Source organism: Triticum aestivum, chromosome 7D (assembly GCF_018294505.1).
Source record: "Triticum aestivum cultivar Chinese Spring chromosome 7D, IWGSC CS RefSeq v2.1, whole genome shotgun sequence".
In the NCBI taxonomy this organism is placed as follows: Eukaryota; Viridiplantae; Streptophyta; class Magnoliopsida; order Poales; family Poaceae; genus Triticum; species Triticum aestivum.
The window spans coordinates 556,491,230-556,505,690 of NC_057814.1; the positions used below are offsets into that span (position 1 = coordinate 556,491,230).

Genomic DNA, 14,461 nt, shown 5'->3' on the forward strand with positions numbered 1-14,461 from the left:
TGAGCGCTTTGCCTCTGTGGTGACTGCCGCTGGTTTCTTGCCCAGTGATCATGATCCCGCGTTGTTTGTCCACACGTCTCCTCGTGGTCGGACTCTTCTCCTTCTCTATGTTGATGACATGATCATCACTGGTGACGACTCTGAGTACATTGCCTTTGTTAAGGCTCGCCTTCGAGACCAGTTCCTCATGACTGATCTTGGTCCTCTTCGCTATTTTCTTGGGATTGAGATCTCCTCGACCTCTGATGGCTTCTACATCTCCCAAGAAAAATATATTCAGGATCTTCTTGCTCGCGCTGCTCTCGGTGATGAGCGCACCGTTGTGACTCCTATGGAGCTCAACGTTCAGCTTCGTGCCTCTGATGGTGACCCTCTTCCTAATCCCACTCGCTATCGTCACCTCGTTGGCAGCCTTGTCTATCTTGCTGTTACGCGTCCTGATATCTCCTATCCTGTCCACATCCTGATTCAGTTCGTTTCAGCCCCCACCTCTGTCCACTATAGTCACCTCCTCCGTGTTCTACGATATCTTCGTGGCACGATCTCTCAGCGCCTTTTCTTTCCCCGCTCCAGCTCTCTTGAGCTCCAGGCCTACTCTGATGCTACCTGGGCTAGTGATCCCTCTGATCACCGCTCGCTGTCTGCTTACTGTGTCTTTCTTGGTGGCTCTCTTATTGCCTGGAAGACAAAGAAACAGACTGCAGTTTCTCGCTCGAGTACAGAGGCTGAGTTGCGAGCCATGGCTATGTTGACGGCTGAGCTGATCTGGTTACGGTGGTTACTTCAGGATTTTGGTGTGTCTGCTACTACCTCGACTCCCCTACTGTCTGACAGTACCGGTGCTATCAGTATTGCGCGTGACCCGGTGAAGCATGAGCTCACCAAGCACATCGGCGTGGATGCCCACTTTGTGCGTGCTGCTGTGCAGGATCAGACTCTCGCCCTTCGCTATGTGCCCTCTGAGTTACAATTGGCTGACTTCTTCACGAATGCACAGACTCGAGCGCAGCATGCCTTTTTTCTCTCCAAACTCAGTGTTGTTGATCCACCATGAGTTTGAGGGGGGGGGGGTGTTATCCAACACATTTCACTAGCACTTTGACTTATTGAGGGCGGCGAAGTGAAGAAAGCTCTGTGTGCGAAAATAAACACACCTTTGTGTGTAAAAATGTACTGATGCATTTTCGTTGTAACCGGTGTTTCTGTTCACGCTTAAGAAGTGCTCCATCATGGTCTCAGTTTACAATTCAAGTTTGGCACGTTCATCATTATCTATAACAAATCAGGTTTCCGAGTTGTGTGAAGCTCCTGATTTTCCAGTCTTTGTAAGGAGTAGGAGTTATGATTTTAGGGCTATTTGTATGGTGCCTCAGGTAGAGATACTTGCTCTCTCATAGCCGCAAAATAAAAATATAAGTATTTTTTATGATATAAATTGTGAACAATGTGATAAAAATATGCTAGTGTACTTTATTTTTTTCTCATGTTAGTTCAGATGAGATTAAGGTGATGTGTTGGTTTAATCAAAGGAAGAGATGGAATTCAGGCACGCATTACCAACGACAAACTATTGAATGTGAGAAAGTCGAGGTGCTTATTGCAAAAGTCAATTTTTATATCTAACAAATACTAGGGAGGTTTCATCAAATGTACATTAAGTGGTTTGAGATGCCTCCACTAGAATCTATACTGTCATTGGTTGATCTAATGGCCCAGATTGATTTTCTTTTCTATTTTTATACCACAACCCCATATCTATACTACTCCAGTTGATAACGCAGTGCCCCATAGGAAACGTTGAACAGCATATGGCTCCGCTCCAAGCAGAATACTGAAGCAGGGCTGCACAGAGACCACAAGAAAAATATCGAAGTGATTGCGTGTGGGGCCCATGAACACTGAAAGTGATCAGATGTGCACACAGGCACGGTGCTTTCAGACAATGCAGCTTGATGGGAAATAATTGAGCTTCAATCGCAAGCACAATAATAATAGCATTGACTTGACTTGCAGGCTCTTTGGCTGGTTCTTGATGGCTTCAACAAGAAGACTAGCATTCCCCACTCAGTCATGACAGCTTTTTGAGGATTTCAGATTCTGAAGTGCACAAGAAGGTCGCTGCAGGTCCATACCTGGCCGGATCTACATCGATTTTAAGCCAGGTGTGTTGCCCTTAATTTGGTTTCGTTCCTAGTTCTCTTGTAATTCTCATAAATAGGTCGATGCAAAAATAAGCAATTCTCACTATTACGAGCCAGGTGGGTGGTTGTTCTCTGGTTTTGGCGGATACCACAAGTTGAAGATCAAATCCAGCTGTTTGTCATCAACAGCAGGCTAGCACACTCAGTCATACCCATAACCCATGAGTTCATGAAAGTTTAGGATCTCCACGAGTACGTTTCAATGACAACAAGACCAGCCAAGCCATAAGGCTCAGAATTTCAAGACTCCATGAGACTGTTGTGATGGTGTCAGCTTCAGGAACGCACAAGGAGGTCACCAAGATCGATCAGATGCCGGCTTCTTGATTTGTGACGACAGGTAATGGTCCGGTTTTAGTTGCTATCCATTGTTTCCCTTGATTCAAAAATAATCTGGAATTAATCTGTAGCTGTTACGGCGCTGCTAGAAGCAGGGCGCGAGAGGGCTGGCCGGGGGCCTTTCTGCCCACGGCCGGGCAAGAGGGGAGGGATTTCCTTCTTAATTCTTGCTTCCTTAGATTGATGCATCTCCTCTCTTTATATAGAGAGGTTTACTTGACTCCCAAGCAAGGCTTACTTGACCCCTAAGCAAGCGACCCTTATCTCTAATTAACCCTAAGACTAACGGGCTATACCGCCAGCCCAGGCCATTAGGCCCATTACGTACTCTAACACTACACCCCACCTAGACATGCAGCTTGTCCTCGAGCTGCAGCCTAACCAACTTATAACCATGACTCGATGCAACACAAACCTAACACCTAAAAACAAGCCTTTTACATCTCGTCTTGTTTTATTACGCTCAACCTGAAATGGACTGGGACGATTTATTTTTGACCCCTTAACAAAAAGTGGACACCATCCGCATGTCGGACGTGCACGTGTACAACCACCTGGATTCCATGGACACCACCTGGACAAAAAGAGTGCATGTGTATGGCTGTTGGTCTGCACCGCACAGGGAAGAGTGGAGGGCTTGCAATGGAGAATGACGAGGAGGGGTGCGCCCCCCCCCCCCCAACTGCCGATGTCACAGACTTTGACATATTTGCAGAAATAGAGATTTTAGGCGTAATAGAAAGGAATGCTGTCACCGGGGTGGGTGAACCCTCATAGATATCAGGTGCCCACATATATAGAGTCAAAAGAGAGATTGAGTCCGAGGGAGAGGGGGGTTTTCTTGGGGCTCGAGAGATTGAATAGATAGGGCCCCACAAGTTGTTAATTCGCCGCTGGGGAATTCACACAAAAGGGAAGGACTTATTCTCAACGAAAAAAGTGCTCTCTGAACCGAACGTGAAAGTTGTTTTCCATCAGACGGCTGTTCACGTAACTCCACTCTCGGCTTGGATTATATATCCATTTGGTCCGCTCTCGGCCATTCCATGAGGTCGCTGCCCGCGGGGAATACAGCATGCCCAAGATCCCCGATGCAGCGGGCGAGATTGAGGTCCTTTGCCGAGCGAAATGCAGCTGGGAGGAGCGGCAACTGCAGACCACACATCTCCCGCACACGCCGACACGCTAGGAGGCCGCGTGCAGCAGCCTGCAGCCTCCCCGCCGCCGACACATGGCGGGTAGTGATCCAAGCCAGAAGCGGTGACGGCGACTAAGGGAACTTGATCTGCTGGATGGGGACGCCCTAGGGAAGCGGTAATGGCGACGGCGGGAACTTGATTTGGTGGATCGGGACTCCCGCCGGCGCGGTCGATGCAGGGCCGGAGCTGACCGGCGGTGGCTGCTGCAGCGAAGCGCCAGGCGCGGCAGAGGCCGCCGGGAGCGGTGGCTGCCACTGTAGCCAGGGCGGGGCGGTGGTGGCGGTGGATGGCAGCTGCAGCGGCCCGGCGAGCGCGGCGGGGATGCCCTGGGGCAGCGGCTGCTGCGGCGGAGCGCCGGGCGCGGCGGAGGCCGCCAGGAGCGGCGGCTGCCACTGCAGCCAGGGCGGGGCGATGGATGGCAGCTGCAGCCGCCCGGCGAGCGCTGCGGAGGCCGCTTGGTGCAGCGGCTGCCACAGCGGCGCGGTGGCGGCGATGAGCGGCGCAGCAGGGTGCGGCCCATAGGACCCGGCCAAGAACAGGCGGATCTCCTGGACCGCCTGGGTTAGGTCCCGCAGCACTCTGGACACCTCCTTCGGGATGAGGACGGCGGGGGCGGGCGCGACGTAGGATTATCTAAAAAAGGGGTATGGAGGAGGTAATTATTAAGCCTGTTGGTAGCCAGCATATACACTATTCTCTCCATAGCTTTTTGCTGTTATGCATGTGAAGGTTTTATTTTGATATTCATGTTCGTGATGAGAATCAGTTGAGGTGCAAGAAGGAGATTGATTTTTTTGCTGCTAGATACTACAACATTTAGCGCTGTTAAGTTTCAAGTGCAATTCAGTTGTCATTGGTCTTTCAAGAGGGGTCTATTGCAGAGTTGAAACTCCGTTGCATGTTAAGATGGTTCCTTCATCCGATAGTTGTTCTACAAGAACAGTTTATGACCATGTCATGGATTTTTCATTAACCACTACAAGTCGCAGTTTTTTTGGGGTGCACGCGATGCCGTCCGTACCATATGCTCTTGCATGAGTATTGTTTGCCGAGGTTTGTGCTTTCTGTTTTGAAGCACGTTCAGATTCCATGAGATGAGTTCTTCACAATGCGATGTGCACCAAGATGTTGCACTATGAGCTATGCGCTCGTTCAGGCACCACAGGAGATATGATGACTTATGTCATTTGATGATTGAGCAGTTTCAGTTTTTGAGGTCAGTGGCACAGACTCAGACTTTTATTGGGAGACCAAGTTTTGTTAGTCTGCTTTGTTGATAGTTGTGCTGTTTTCTGGACGACCTACTGACTGATTTGCTCAATATGACTTCATGAGAAGTTTATTAGTCCTATGGACGTTTCCAGGCACAAGGTTTACTTGTGATGACTTTAATTGAGGAGTTGATGCTATCTATGATTATTGTAAGGGATTTCGTCTCAAGGTGGAGTGTTACTTTATTGTGTTCCGAATCCCATACAAGTGTTGTACTACAGATGGAGTCCTACCGGACTACGGCATGCCAACCGTACTAGACGTAGCATGACTACAACTCTGTTTCGTGTCCACCAAGAAAGAGAGTTGTTTGCCCCTTTATATAGTACCAGCTAGTCATAGAATAGAAGAGAGAGAGATCTCCACCAGATTAGCACGTAGAGGGTTTGTCCTCTCATGTAATGTAATACTCCTCCAAATTATAGTGATACGCCGCCGTGCGTTCCGTGGTTTTCTCCCGCAAGGGTTTCCACGTAAAAATCCGTGTCTCTCTGTCTCGTTTATTTCTCGTTATTATCTAACAAGGTGTACATGCCATATTAAGATTTTTTTTCCGTTATGTGAAAATCAGGTGTATCCCCTCCTTGAAAGTTTGTCACCACCTGTATTGATTAGGTGAAATTTTATTGAAGATGAAGCTATTTCGACATCCTCATGCTCCCAAGTAATTGCACTAATGAACTCCATAAAGAAAGGAACTCCCAAAGCCTTCTTAGGAGTTAGGAGAACTAAACTTTATTTTTTATCTTTGTAGAGTGACTCCTGGGCATAAGCAATTCCAGCAGCTTTAGCAAACTGGCAATTAGATAATTGATGTTCCTCAGATTCAAGTGCATTCTGATCACACATGACACAGCCATAAGGTAGGATAAAAATGTGCTTCCTTTGTAGCATTTCTCTATTGGTAAGCATGTTCATTACCCAAAGCCAGAAGAACACCTTATGCCTCAGTTGACATCATGATTTTCAAAGCCAGTTGAATTGAGCAGGGATCTCTTGGTACCCAACAATAATTCTGTAAACTTTACTAGTACAATATCCAGGTGATTTCCAAGGATAGCGCCAGGTGTCTGAGTTGGCATTAGCCTGAATGGATTGCAACATGATTTTTAATCCTGAAACTTGTTCTTGTCAGCTGATAACATTAAGTTTGCCACACTTGATATAAGAGTCCCAAGCTTTCTAAAATTCTCATGGATCTGTCTGTTTTAAGTACCTTTTTGTTTGATTCTGTGGGTTAGAGTTACAAAGATTAACAGTATCAAATATGAGTTTAGGAGAATTACCTTGATTTTTTTTTGCTTATTACACTTTTCTATTCTGGTTTAATGTGTGGTACTAGCAGAACGCGCTGATGGTTTAATTAATACATCACCTCAATTTGCAGTGGCCATTCTAATGATACTGAGGAAAATATACAACTAGGCCACCACCCAACAGACAGATATTAGTAATTCTTAGAAAATAATGGCGGAGATTGTGATTCTTCTAGCCATTAAAAAGATCGGAAATGCCTTGGCAAATGGAGCGGCAGACCAGGTGAGCATGCAGTTTGCGAAGTATGGGAAGCAAAAAGTAGATCTACAGGGCAGCATGGGTCGTGTTGCAAGGGAGCTTCGCGTCATACATGATGTTGTTTGTCAAATGGACATTCGAAACAGCAACAATCAAGTATATGAGGGCTGGTTGGAGGAAGTACGGAAGGTAGCACATGTGATGGAAGACATAGTGGATGAGTACTTGTATCTAATTGATCAGGAACATGATATAGGGTATTGCTTTTACCTGAAGCAAGGGTTCAGAAAACCAGGATCTCTGCTTTATTTGAACCAGATAGCTTTCAAGGCGAAGGAAATAGAGAAAGACCTTGCACACCTGTCAGAGATAAAAAATCGTTGGGTCCCCATGATACAGAACGGGGATACTAGCAGCTCGAATTACATTGTCAAGAGGTCCCAAGATCTAGCAAACATTTCACGTTCCCTTGATGAAGAAGATTTAGTGGGGGTGGATAAAAACAGAGAGATACTTGAGCAGTGGTTGGCAGGTGCTGATTTGGAGTGCTCCGTGATCGCACTGCTTGGAATGGGAGGACTTGGTAAAACAACTTTAGCTGCAAATGTCTATAGGAAGGAGAGAGAGCAATTCCAGTGCCACGCGTGGGTCTCCATTTCTCAAACTTATTCTAGAGAAGATGTCCTGAGGAATACATTCAAGGAACTTTTCAAAGATAACGTCAGTGTTCTGTCTAATACCGCGGCGATGGACATCACATGCCTTGAAGAGACACTAAAAAGATTTCTGGAGCAACATAAGTATTTGATCATACTGGATGATGTTTGGACTCCACAAGCATTTGATGACTTGTCTAGAGTGCTTATTCATAATGACAAGGGCAGCAGATTGATAATTACAACAAGGGAAGGTGATGTTGCTGCACTTGCCTCTCCAGGACATATCTTAAAGCTAGAAGCTTTACCAGAAGACAAGGCATGTGATCTCTTTCATAAGAAAGCCTTTCCAACAGATAAAAATCATGAATGTCCTGCGGAGTTGAAGTCTTTGTCCCACGAAATAGTTAGCAAGTGCAAAGGCTTGCCTCTCATTATTGTGTCAATTGGTAACCTCTTGCGTGTGCGTGAGAAAACTGTGGAAGAATGGAGAAGAATAAATTACCAACTGAGTTGGGAGCTAATTAATAACTTGAGGCTTGATCACATAAGGAATGTTTTGCATCTGAGCTTCATCTACCTTCCAGCACACTTGAAAAGTTGTTTCCTATATTGCAGTTTATTTCCAGAAGACTATCTTTTCAAAAGGAAACAACTTGTACGGTTATGGATAGCAGAGGGATTCATTGAGGAGAGGGGTGAAAGCACATTAGAAGAAGTGGCAGAAGGCTATCTGAAGGAGTTAATTGATAGAAACATGCTACAACTTGTTAAAAGGAACTCATTTGGTAGGACCAAGGAATTGAGAATGCATGATATCTTACGAGAATTGGCCGTTGATTTGTGTCAAAAGGATTGTTTTGGTGTTACATATGAGGATAAATGTGTGGGTTCTCTTGAGATGGATGGGCGTCGATTGGTAATGCATAAGCTAAAGAAGGATATTCAGCACTCGTTTTCTGGTATACACCAACTTCGAACCGTCATTGTAGTGGATGATAACATGCCATCATTCACTCTACTACCTCTGTTATGTAAGAAGTCAAGATATATGACAGTGCTAGAATTAAGTGGCTTACCCATTGAGAAGATTCCAGATGCTATTGGAGATCTTTTTAGTCTCCGCCATTTAGGTTTGCGTAATTCAAAAGTGAAGATGCTCCCGAGGTCTATTGAAAAGCTTTCAAATTTGTTGACACTGGACCTTTATAGATCAGATATACGTTATTTGCCTAGTGGGGTTGTCAAACCGAAGAAGCTTAGGCACTTATTTGCTGAGAAAATGAATTATCTAGATTGGAGGGATATTCATTCTCACAGTGGTATGACTATCCCCATTGGTCTTGGGAATCTAACAAACCTGCAAACCCTACGAACATTGGAAGTGCAGGGCGAGTCAGTTAGACATTTGGGGGAGCTGAGGCAACTGAGAAGCTTGAGGTTATCAAATGTAAAGGGAATCTACTGTGGACGCATCCGTGAGTCTCTAGTTCAGATGCAGTATTTGTCCAAGCTATCTGTGAATGCAAGTGATGAGAACGAGGTTCTCTTGTTGAACGTCCTCCCGCCAAATCTGCAAACCCTATCGTTGAGAGGACGATTAGAGCAAGGGTCGTTGGATGAGTCTCCTCTCTTCCAATCTGATGGAGGACAAAACTTGTGTGCATTGGCTCTGTCTTGGTCACAACTGAGAAAAGACCCACTGCCATCGCTTTCTTTGTTGTCGAACTTGACACTTCTACACTTCACCAGAGCGTACAACGGAGAGCAGCTGACATTTCTCACGGGGTGGTTTCCCAAGCTAAAGATTCTCTTTCTAAGAGACCTGCCTAATCTGAACCAGCTAGAGATACAGCAAGGTGCCATGGCGGGCCTGGAAAGATTATCCCTAGTCAACCTCAACAGCATGACGGAGGTCCCACCTGGCATTGAGTTCCTCGTGTCCCTTCAGTATCTGGTCTTCCACGAAATCACCGGTGACTTCTTGACGTTGCTGCGCGAATGCTCCGCGATTCGAGGGAAGCTGTGGCATCACACTCTCCGGCTTTGACCTGCCGCACTGGTCGGGAAATGTGTACATGCGTAAGTTGTAGCCACTCACCTATCAACTAGTGCCAGTACTTGTTCCTCCCTCTAATCTCACTAACTTAGGATGCTCATATCATGCTTCCATAAAAAAAAAGGTTCATGTGATGCTGGTCTCATGCAGGTCACCCGCCTGAAGGAAGATGCTTTATAATTTGGGCCGCATGCTGATAAGGCGTCAATGAATCTCAAGATGAGTATATCCAGTGTCTCTGTACATTCATGTTACACCTGATGTGCACACCGTCTGGGTTTCCTCTGCCTTTTCAAGACGTACTACTGATACAACTGCCTGATGGGCACACTGTTTTGCTACTACTGTGCCTGTGTTTACTACTGTTCGTGATTGCTTGCGAGGTGTGATAATATCGATTTGGGCTGTGCCTTGGCTTTTAAGTAACACGACACTTGCTGTAAGACCGCGAGTGAGTTGTGTTTTCATATTCGAACTAATTTTTGCAGTACATGATTCTTTTTCATACTTCCATTTGATAAGATATCGCCTATTAATTCCAGCCGTATCTGTAAAATAATACAATTTGGTTGTAGACAGAAGGCTCAAGGAGAGCCCGGCACAATTTGTTTAGTGATTCATAACGCTGAGACATTCATTTTCACTGCCATATGGTTACTGGCTTTAATTAGTTATTGTTGCTGTAACTTGCTGCTAATGGGTGGATCCTTGAAGTGGTATCAGCACATGTACCTGTTTTATTTTTTTATTTTATTTTTTGCGGAATATGTGTCTGTTTTCTAACTAGCCTTCTGTCTTATCTCTCTTAATTTGGAAATATGAGCTTTTATTGGTTACTTGTTTTCTCTATAAATTATGGATCATGACAATATATTTTGGAGTGCTGAGTTGGAAACGAAGGGCCATGAATAATTTTACGCGTTTGCTATTTGTACAAGTTGCCTCAGTCTCTAGTTCAGACGGGATGCGCTGCTCTTCAAATTATCGAACAGGTAAAAAAAAAGTCGTTGGTCACTGTTAACCAATGAATGAAGTTGCATTAATCTGCAAGAAGCTTGCTTCATGCTAAACCTGTAGTAGTAGTGGAGAACTTCAATCCCCAAACCACAGTGTATCAACTGGCCATCTAGCAGAGGCAGCTCACCACGCTGATGACGAGACGCGCGATGCAGTCCTCGGCGCCGCCGTCGTCGTCCCTGACGAGCCGCTCCAGAGCCCTGTCCCTCGGGAGCACGCCGGCGCGGTGCAGCAGCGTGGCCGCCGCCTCCGCCGGCCGGCCCGCCAGGAACGGCCCCAGGAACCGCGCCGCCGGCCTCAGGAACAGCGGTAGCAGAGACTGCATTAATTGCAGCGCACACGGCGTGAGTCCAACACACATGCCAAGAATTTTATGCCACTGAATTACTAGCAATTTAGCACGCATGCGTCTAACAGGCCACAAGCCTGACACGTACCATTGAACTGTGATCAGGAGGCGCGACGACTGGCCGGCTGGACTGCTCGCCGTGATTGAAAGCCGCCGGTGTCGACTGGCGGTGGCAACCGGCAATGGCAAATAGCCAAGGGCCCTTGTCGTGCCTTTATTTTCTCTTTATTTCTTTTCTTCTTTTCTCGCCGTGATACAAAAGTACAGAACTCACGCAGCCTCGTGCACACATATATATACACACGATCCGGCTAGACTTGACTGCCGCTGATATGGACTCGTACTAGACTCGGACACTAGTACTTCCTAAATCTAATCACCCGCCGACCTTGATTGCTAGGCAAACCTAAGCTGACTCGTACACAACTACTACTAGTACGTTGCAGGCATGCATAGTTCGTGCAGGACTCTGATAGGACACGAAATACTACTAGCACACGTGCTGGCGAATTCTATCACACAAATATATTTTGGATTACTATTCTAACATGCGTGCGTGCGTGCATGAGGTATGGGATCCCGTTGTCAACTGGCAGTAGCAATCGGCAATGGCAATGGCAATGTCAGGCAGTGTTGGAGGTGCGCTTGAGAGGGAGCCAGGAGCCTCTTTGGGACGTGTGATCGATGGGCAGGTGTGCAAGCAAGCGCACGCGCCTGAGAGGGAGCATGGACGCGATCGCGGCCGGGCGCCGACTCTGCAGCTTCTGGTCCGCGTGTCACTCAGCAGTGCCTTTTTGATGGTACGATGGTTACGTGCGTACGTGTTCACCTGTTGGCATCATCAAAACAAAGCTATCAAGAGAGATGAGGTGAGCAAAGAGGGGACACTCTCAGGGCTTCTTTGGATCACAGGATTTGCAAAATAAAGGAATAGAAAAAAATGAAGGATTTGATTGCCATGACATAGCCAATCTTATGGATTTTTTCCAGAGGTCGGACCTCATGTGTAAATTCCTTTGGAATCAGCACCTTGGAGACCCAATCCTGAGGAATTTTAATGGCCCAATCCTTTGATCCAAATGTGTTCCATAGGAAACAATCCTGAGGATTGGTATCCCATGAAAAACCTGTGAAAATCCTCCAATCCAAAGAAGGCCTTAGATTAGCGGTACGCTTGCTCGGCTTGGTCAGACTGATTGTTACCCCCAACAAGCAAAGTACGGCGTGTGTTTGCGTGCAGCGTGTTTTGTACTAGTCTCCTACTATATCACTAAGCTCCCTAGGGGGAAGCGCTCTCGTTCAATTGAGACTATTGATTGCGTGGTGGGTGGCCTTATTTTGACGAGAAAACTCCTTATATAACACTGTTTTGAATGTTTGTTCCCTATTTAACACTGCAAAAAAATAAAAAAATAATTCTCCCCAACACTTCCGCCAGTTCTGTTAGGAGACACCGTTAAAATCTGCATTAACCAATGTCAGTTCTTTGCAGTTGGACGAAATTGCCCGTGTTCATAATAAACAATTAAACTTGAGAAAAAAGAAAAACAAAGGCCTCTCTTCTCTACCGAGTCCCGACCCGACGCTCTCTTCTCATCCCCTTTCTCCCCAGCCCTAGCGGCGGCGGCGGCTTAGGGATATGGATGGAGGCGGTGCAGTGGATGGAGACGGCCGCGGAAGACGGCCAAGGCGCGGCTGTGGATCCAGCGTTGGTGACCGATAGTGATGGTGGAGCTGCGGTGGGCTTGGGCCGGGGGGGGGGGGGGGGGGGGGGGTGAGTGCGCGGCTGAGGGTGGTGATGGCACAACTTCTGCAGGTGGCGGTGGCTCGGCTGCAGCGGGCTCGGGCGCGGCAGTGGCTGGGGGCTCGGCCACCGGCATGGTTGGAGACTCCGGCCAGGGGATACCCCATCCATAATATGTGCATCTTTTAATCTCCTTGTACTACGGTATAACATAGGAAAGTATCAATAATTCAATATTGAAGATATATGTCCTTGTTTTGGAAAATAAGATGCATGTCCTTGTCATTTGTCATCGTCACGGCTTACTGTTTATACGACGGTATAACATAGCAAGGTTTTGAATGTGATGCATGGCTAGATTCATTTTGTGTGCGCTCACTAACCGATGCATTGTCCAGAATCAAATCATAACGGTGATTTAACAGATCCCATTATTAATCATCCCCTGTTCGTTGCATCGGTTGCTTCTTAATTCCTAACACTAGACCTCTTATTATTCTATTTATTCTTCAAAGTTAATTACTTATATGATTTTATTCTTATTGCTATTTGCAATGCCTATATTTGGTTGTAGTCTCTCACGTGGCCATGTCATTTTTAGTCCCGCCCGTTGTTCTGTGCAGCTGGAGAACTCCAAGTTCCCAAACGCCAAAATATTCTAACGCTGGAATTGGAAATACGGATAACACATGTTCTTGGTGCTGCTCATGTTACGTTGCGTGGACTTGCACTCATGTACGTGATTCTAAAGTCACTTTTGTGCTACTCGTGGCATGCATGTATGGACTTAGACTATGTATGTGAACCTGTTGCCTGGATATGATGAGAGTCACTTTTGTGTTGCTCATATGATGTATGGTCGGACTTGGACTCATATATGTGAACCTGGATAGGTTGCAAGTCATATATATACTTGGATGTGAACTTCAATATTTATGTCTCATGCCATTGGCAAATTTAAATATTGTGTGTTGAAATGTGTATATGTGAATTGTGTGGCGTCAAATTACTGGGGAGGTTCTGCCCAATCTTTTGAATTAAATTTTGAAATAATTTAAGTCCGAGATGTGGATTTTTTTTCTTCTTCATGTTTACGGGGGAGGTTCTGCCCAATTTTGTTTTTAACAACAGGAAAAGTTATTACTGATAATCTACGAACCGGGGGTGGAGAGCGGAGCACCGCCGGGTCGGCGATCTAGCAGAGGCAGCTCACCACGCTGACGACGAGACGCGCGATGCAGTCGTGGCCGCCGGCGTCGAGCAGGTCGTCCCTGACGAGCCGCCGCAGCGCCCGGTTCCTCGGGAGCATGCCGGCGCGGTGCAGCACCGTGGCCGCCGCCTCCGCCGGCCGGCCCGCCACGAACGGCCCCAGGAACCGCGCCGCCGGCCTCAGGAACAGCGGTAGCAGAGACTGCAAAACATGCCAAGAACTGCATGTAAACCCACGCCCTCGCAATGAGCACCATGCATCGGACGAGGCACAGACAGACAGACAGACGATGCGTGCGCACTGGCCTGACGCGGTGACGTACCATTGGGCTATCAGGATGGCGCGGCGCCTGGCCGGCTTTGGTTGGTCGATTCGACGGCCGCCGGCGTCAGCTGGCAGCAGCAATCGGCAATGGCGATGACTGGCGCGGGAGCAGGTGCTCTGGTTGCCCGTGCGTGCGTGCGTTGCGAGCCTTGGAGGGAGAGGCAGGAGCCTTTTGGGGCGTGTGATCGATGGGCAGGTGTGCAAGCAAGCTTGCGTGCATGAGGCATGGGATTCAGACCGGGCGACGACGAAAACAGTTGGCGCACCGCGGCACCTGCCATGCGCCCATCGTTTGGCCGCCACCTGCCGTGGAAACCCCAACGTACGCGCGCCGCCGTCCGCGTGAGCCTATCTCGGCCGCTCTCTCTCTGCAGTCTGCAGCACGCCGCACACAGCCAGCCAGCCGTGCCTCTGTTGCTTCTGGTCCGCGTGGCGCTCTCTGCAGTGCCTTTTTTATGGAGCACTGCACCTACTGAGACACCTGTGTGCTTTGCTTCTTGGAATCTTGCCGTCGCCAAAGCTACCAAGAGAGTGACCGAGTTTAGATGAGTGCAGAGGGGCCACATGATCACTGCT

At 47.4% G+C, this 14,461-nt stretch overlaps 1 protein-coding gene and 1 long non-coding RNA gene across 5 annotated transcripts; one reads left to right on the top strand and one right to left on the bottom strand.

The window, feature by feature from the left end:
• Positions 1–1,953: 1,953 nt before the first annotated feature.
• LOC123167540 (disease resistance protein RPM1) lies at positions 1,954–9,878 on the top strand. Of its 4 annotated transcripts, XM_044585377.1 has the most exons (6): positions 1,954–2,162; positions 2,259–2,541; positions 5,583–5,675; positions 5,766–5,874; positions 6,399–9,264; positions 9,392–9,878. In XM_044585377.1, the coding sequence occupies exon 5, from the start codon at positions 6,479–6,481 to the stop codon at positions 9,230–9,232; it is 2,754 nt and encodes a 917-aa protein (XP_044441312.1). In that variant the 5' UTR covers positions 1,954–2,162; positions 2,259–2,541; positions 5,583–5,675; positions 5,766–5,874; positions 6,399–6,478; the 3' UTR covers positions 9,233–9,264; positions 9,392–9,878. The 4 variants fall into 4 exon arrangements, 3 of the variants coding, with proteins under 3 accessions (XP_044441312.1, XP_044441314.1, XP_044441313.1); XM_044585379.1 differs by lacking the exon at positions 5,583–5,675; XM_044585378.1 differs by lacking the exons at positions 5,583–5,675; positions 5,766–5,874.
• Positions 9,879–10,004: 126 nt separating this feature from the next.
• Positions 10,005–14,026, bottom strand: LOC123167542 (uncharacterized). The gene is made up of 3 exons (XR_006483961.1): positions 13,884–14,026; positions 10,696–13,762; positions 10,005–10,577 (listed from the first exon to the last, which is right to left on the bottom strand). It is a non-coding gene; the product is annotated as an uncharacterized lncRNA (long non-coding RNA).
• Between the last annotated feature and the right edge of the window lie 435 nt (positions 14,027–14,461).

Coding starts and splice junctions, on each gene's coding strand:
- LOC123167540 (XM_044585377.1), top strand. CDS start 6,479: ATGGCGGAGATTGTGATTCTTCTAGCCATTAAAAAGATCGGAAATGCC.